This window comes from Trichoderma reesei (assembly GCF_000167675.1).
Source record: "Trichoderma reesei QM6a unplaced genomic scaffold TRIREscaffold_15, whole genome shotgun sequence".
NCBI lineage: Eukaryota > Fungi > Ascomycota > Sordariomycetes > Hypocreales > Hypocreaceae > Trichoderma > Trichoderma reesei.
In genome coordinates this window covers 629,164-634,388 of record NW_006711162.1, presented here as the reverse complement: position 1 = coordinate 634,388, position 5,225 = coordinate 629,164, and the positions used below count along the sequence as shown (strand labels likewise).

The 5,225-nt window shown below is 53.3% G+C and overlaps 1 protein-coding gene across 1 annotated transcript; it reads right to left on the bottom strand.

Moving 5' to 3' along the window:
* Positions 1-271: 271 nt before the first annotated feature.
* On the bottom strand, positions 272-1,638 carry TRIREDRAFT_109364 (uncharacterized protein; the record flags this gene model as incomplete). Its single annotated transcript, XM_006966960.1, has 3 exons — positions 272-1,081; positions 1,143-1,544; positions 1,600-1,638. 3 exons carry the CDS (start codon positions 1,636-1,638, stop codon positions 272-274), a joined length of 1,251 nt encoding a protein of 416 aa, XP_006967022.1.
* Between the last annotated feature and the right edge of the window lie 3,587 nt (positions 1,639-5,225).

The following is a 5,225-nucleotide window of genomic DNA, read 5'->3' as shown; positions in this document are numbered from 1 at the left end:
GTACAAGTTGTTGCAGGTCTGTTCTGCGATATGAGGGAAACTGTTTACAGCCACTAGAAACGACACTTCATTCCACATCATACACCTGGAGCATCACTGAGGTTCGAATGATTTCACGAGTTGAATCGGAATTAATGCACAAATCGTGATGAGACATGTTTATTTATCAATTTAAGCATCTAGTGTCCAATTTTTCCATCACAAGTCCAATCCCAGAATTCCAAGTCGGCCAAGGTCACCTGCTCTGTCCCAGAGGCCAACATGCCAGCTATCAGAGCGTCAAGAAGGACGGATCGATTGTGCCTTCTCCGGGTACACCTTCCCATGGCATAGGCGGGCTGACCATGCCGTCGCCATCACCGAACAACGTAGGCGTGGAATCTATTTCCTCGCCGTCCTCGAGCAACGCAGGGCCGTGATCTGAGTCCTGGTCGTCTGGCAGGAGAGTCACCGGCACCTGTGGTGGGTTTACCGGGGCAGCTGACGATGTCGTGGCAGCTGAGTTGGTTGCCGGTATAGGAGGTTGCGTGACTGCCGCTGGAATTGTGCCAGTTGCAGGCGGTGGTGCGGCTGCCGCCGAGTTGTTGCCATGGACTGGCGCAGGGGTGGTAATCGTCGTCCTCTGGACGAATGGCCGCAGTTTCTCGACCGTCAGCTCCTGGACATTGACCAGGACAGGGGGGCCACCGCGCTCCTTCTTGGCGCTGAAATGCCGCCGCCGTAAATGGTCGATGGCATTCTGCTCGGAGTTGTACTGCTTTTGGCCCCTGCAGTACCTGCAGCCATGGAACGGCTGGTGGAGGGTGAGCCCGCCGGCAATGGCCGTCCCATCCAGTGGCCCGACACAGTGGTATCGATCCACTTGCTGGTTGTGTTTCGCCCTTCTGTGGCGTTCCAGCTCGTGTCGGCCGCGGAAGCCCTCGTGATCCTCGCTGCATTGGCCGCAACGGAGTTTCGGACCTCGAGGCCTTTGGGTAGCCCTCTTGGTCTTTCTTGCTGCCCTTCGGGCCTCCCGGGCGACCATTTCGGCCATGGTCCTCTGGTATTGAATCAGCCTGGGGCTGGGCACAGATGAAGATGACTGTAGGATAATAGAGTTAGCAAGATGCTCCTTGTATATACAAGATGGTATATTGCCATACCCGAGTCTCTGAGCTGTCAGGCTCAGTTATGTGGCCATTCGGAGGTGTGGTGTCCAGTGGAGAGTTGTCCACTTGGGAGTTTCTGGTGGCCATAATGTTGTAGGCCATGTTGTCGTAGGCCATGTTGTTGTTGGCCATGTTGCTGTTGGCCATGTTGTTGTACGCCATGTTGTTGTAGGCCATGTTGTTATTCACGGCCCTGTGGTTAAGGGCAATGTTGTTGTCCATGGCCGTGTTATGGTCAACGGCCATGTTGAAGGCCTGGTCCATCTGACCTTCGGAAAAGTTCCAGAAAGTCGTAGCATCATTGACGTCCATCTCTGGGAACATGGACGTGTCGTAGAGATCCTCCGGGGTTGTAGGCAACTCCGGGTTATAAGTGGCCATGGCCTCGGAGACCATCTGTATCGAGTGTTAGCAGGGTCAGGCAGTAAGCGAAGGTCAAGTGAAAAAATACCTGGAACATGGCGGACAGAGACAAGTTGGAGATAGACATCGTTAGAGTTGAGTGATGATGTGTAAATTTCGACAATATGGGAAGAAGTATATGTGTTGTCGAGTTTGTGTAAGGTGAAGTATTGTAATATTTGAAAAGGTGTTTGATATGGTGGATAGCTCAGCCTATAAAATTTAGAAGATTGAGTTGGGCTGCAAGTATTTATGGAAGATGAGACTGATGACTGGAAATTGGAATCCGAACCGGGAGATAGCAGGGAAGGAGGGTTTTTATAGGGATCACAGACGACCTAAAGACAACACGGAGGCGTTCTCGACAACGTACTCCAACTACCGTGGCACTGCAATTTGTCTAGATCCTCAGAGAAGGTTGGAATTTGACCGAGTGAACTTGATAAAAACAAAGTATAATCACAAGGTCTAACCAAGAGCAGAGGAGTTGCGAGAAGAACATTATCAGTGGAAGAGGAAAGGTGAGGAACTTGTAAGTCGAAGCCACGATATGAGCCTCGAGAGGCGTTCGTGATCACTCGACTGGCGTAAGCCAGGCAACGCCCATTTGGCCGAGCAGGTCCGGCATGGAAACTCTCTTACACAGGAGGACGCAAGGAGGGAGCTAGAGAAAGACACACAGGAGGGAGGGGGGCAAAGGAAGACAAGCACATGCTGTAGGTACCAGGAACGCCTGGGTGGGAAGGGGGGCTGATGGGCGGTGGACGTTGCGTTTGCGTGACTGGGCAAGGCCATCGAAGGGGATCAGACGGCCGGCAGTCTGTGGTGTAAGCCGCAAGACAGCTGGCATATATATGCTTGGCCCAGACAGCATCATAGACACTAGGTAATGAGAGAGCACACAGCCTGGGACAAGACAGCAAGCACACAGGCCCCCCCTGCTCATGCATTAGCTGAGAGGAACCGCCCTCCAGGGTCTCTGAATGTCGAGGTACAAGCCTGCTTGGCTGTAAGGCAATCGAAACAAGGACGCCTTGCCGGCTGCAGGTTGTCGTTGGCGGTATCGGGATCGGTGGCCATCAGTGAGTGAGTGGGGGGTGTGGCAGCAACAAGAGAGAACAAGCCAAGAAGATCCTGAATGATCAAGTGAGGTTTAGCTTTCGACATGGGTCTGCAGTCTCTGGTTGCCTTGCACATTGCCGAGATTTGCCGTGTAAGTGTGTAAGTGTGTAAGTGCGTGTAAGTGCGTGTAAGTTCGTGTAAGTTCTCGTTTCTCTATGCCGTTCTTGTCAAGTGCATACATTGGTTAGCATGATAAGGCTTGGCCTGAGCCTCCACCAAGTAGGTTTGTCCGAGAGCCTCCATGTGTTTATCTTGCTGTGGACGCAAATGGCGTCTGCACTTGAAAGCCACTGATCAAGGTCCTCTGCTGTCTCTGAGCCTATCAGATGCTCTACATTAAAGTTGAAAGAGCAAACTCGAGGCGGGAGAGGGGGAATTTTGGACTACGTCCATGGATTTCTGTTTGTGCGTTGACATGGCTTCCACGATCGCTCGTGGCTCACTTAGACCGCTGCCTACATGTGAAGAGTGCGCACTGCGGAACCTCCCGAAAGAGTCATGTGTGGCGCAGCGAGAGTCAGAGAGCAAAAGGCCGCCCTCGTCTCCCGTGCATTCGGTGCAGAGCAGAGTACCGCCTGCTCCAAAACACACTGAGAAAAAAAACGCTGTGCTCATCCGCGGAAGATACGCGGTGCAGATTAAGACGCTGTTCGAGCAAGGTATTGCTGCTGCTTAGTTGGCCAAGAACAACGACGCTTGGATCGGTGCTAAGAGCGAGGTGCAACAGGGTTCAGGGGGGGAACAGCTGTCGAGCCCAGAAAGTGGGCGGCACGGGACGTGAGCATCCTGGGGATCCTCGGAAGGGGGACAGAGGGACAATCGACATGTCACTTCGTAGCAACCAATGGAACTTTCTTCATCATTGATTTTTTTTTTTTTTTTCAAGAATGTGTGGCAATTGTGGGAAAAGTCAATATCTCGCTCTCGGTTTACAAGAGCCCGCCTGACACAGCAATCTGTCTGAATCTCGGCCTCCGCTCCGTGAAGCCACAGCTGCACCGACTCGGGGCTATGCAGCCAGAGTTCACGATTGGCCTTCTTGCGCCTACTCTAGGCGCGACCTCCAAAGAGAGTTTGTGTAAGTGAGTCTTCACGATGCGTTGCTCCGATGACTCCGACATCGTCTGCGCGTCTAAGCTAGCACATGTTTCTCATCGTCACATCGTCTCGATACACAAAAGTCAGAAAAAAGCAAGAGGCATCGGCGCTAGCCAGTCTACTGTGCGTGGCTTGAGAAGAAATTGCAAATTGCAGGTCGAGGCGCCAAACGGAGCAATTGGGACGGACGGAGGAGGCCTGCTTGTCCTACCCGCCCTCTGTATATGCGGTGTAGAGATGCACAGCGTCTTACGCATGTCACAGGTGAGGAATCAAATTCTCCTACAGAGAGTTGCGTGGAAGCACAAGAGGAATAAGCCTGTCTCACGTCACGAGGGAAAAAGAGCCGCCTCAGGAGAAGAGCTCCGGCTGTCTCTCTTTGGCGCGCACCGACGAGCCGAATTGGGTCTTCGGTGAGATGCTGGAGGAACCAGGGGAGCAGCATTTGTTCGGCCTGCAGTGAGAAGGATTGGGTACCTCACAGGCAGCGAGATTCTTTGCGGGCAGTGCAGATCTGGGTTACAGAAGGCTGGTCCAAGGGGCGGGGGGGCCTGCACATGCATTCTGAGGTGATCCCCAGTGCCCTTTCTTTTTCCAATCTACATGTAGCACATGCTCTGTTTTCCGCTCGGGCGATGCAGTCGTCTGTCAGTAAATCCTCCTGACCAAATTGACGATCATCACGGAAATCAAGAATAGCAGCACAACACAGCGCTGCCTGCCGCGGGCGACGGTTGTGGACTTCCCAAGGGGGATCCTCTGCAACTGCGAGCAGAGCTGAAGTTGATCAGTAGTTCAAAGTGGATACAAACACTGACACGCGGATCCCACGTTAAGGTTCAGTATCAACACCTGAATTGTCCAGGATTGGCAATGGGGCTTGAGCTTTTGGCACCGGCTCCAGACGGTGGCTCCCGCTACGGAGGCTAGGAAGTGCCAAAGAGGGCTGTCCTGATAAGCCCTTCACCGTGCGAGGCGACCCTGAAGAATTGCTGCTTCAGGCAGGGCTATGGGGCGAGGCGGCGCCACACTGCAAGCACTTCTGGTGAGTCCGTATAAAGTCTAAACGCCGGTTGTTCTCTCAGTGCCAGCGTGTAAGTCACGGAGAAGAGCGAAGAGCGAAGAAAAAGATTCTCAAGTCATCTTGGGTACAGACCGCAACTCGCCCGGCTCCCAACTACACCACTTCATTGTTCCCTGCTACATGTAAGCACGCCTCCATTGGTACGTGTGCCTACCTCACCTGAAGCTGCCTCAGCCGTTGGCCAGTTCTTGCGGCCAGCATCTGGCGGTGAAACTCTCTCACCTCACATCCGACACTTGGCTGGACGAACGGATGTCTCTGTCTGGATCTCGTGACTGGGCTCTGATGGCCTTGTGTGTGTGTGTGTGTGTGTGTGTGACCGGGGAACACGGATGGTGCGTTGTGTCGCTCGGGTTCCTGGATTGAAAGGC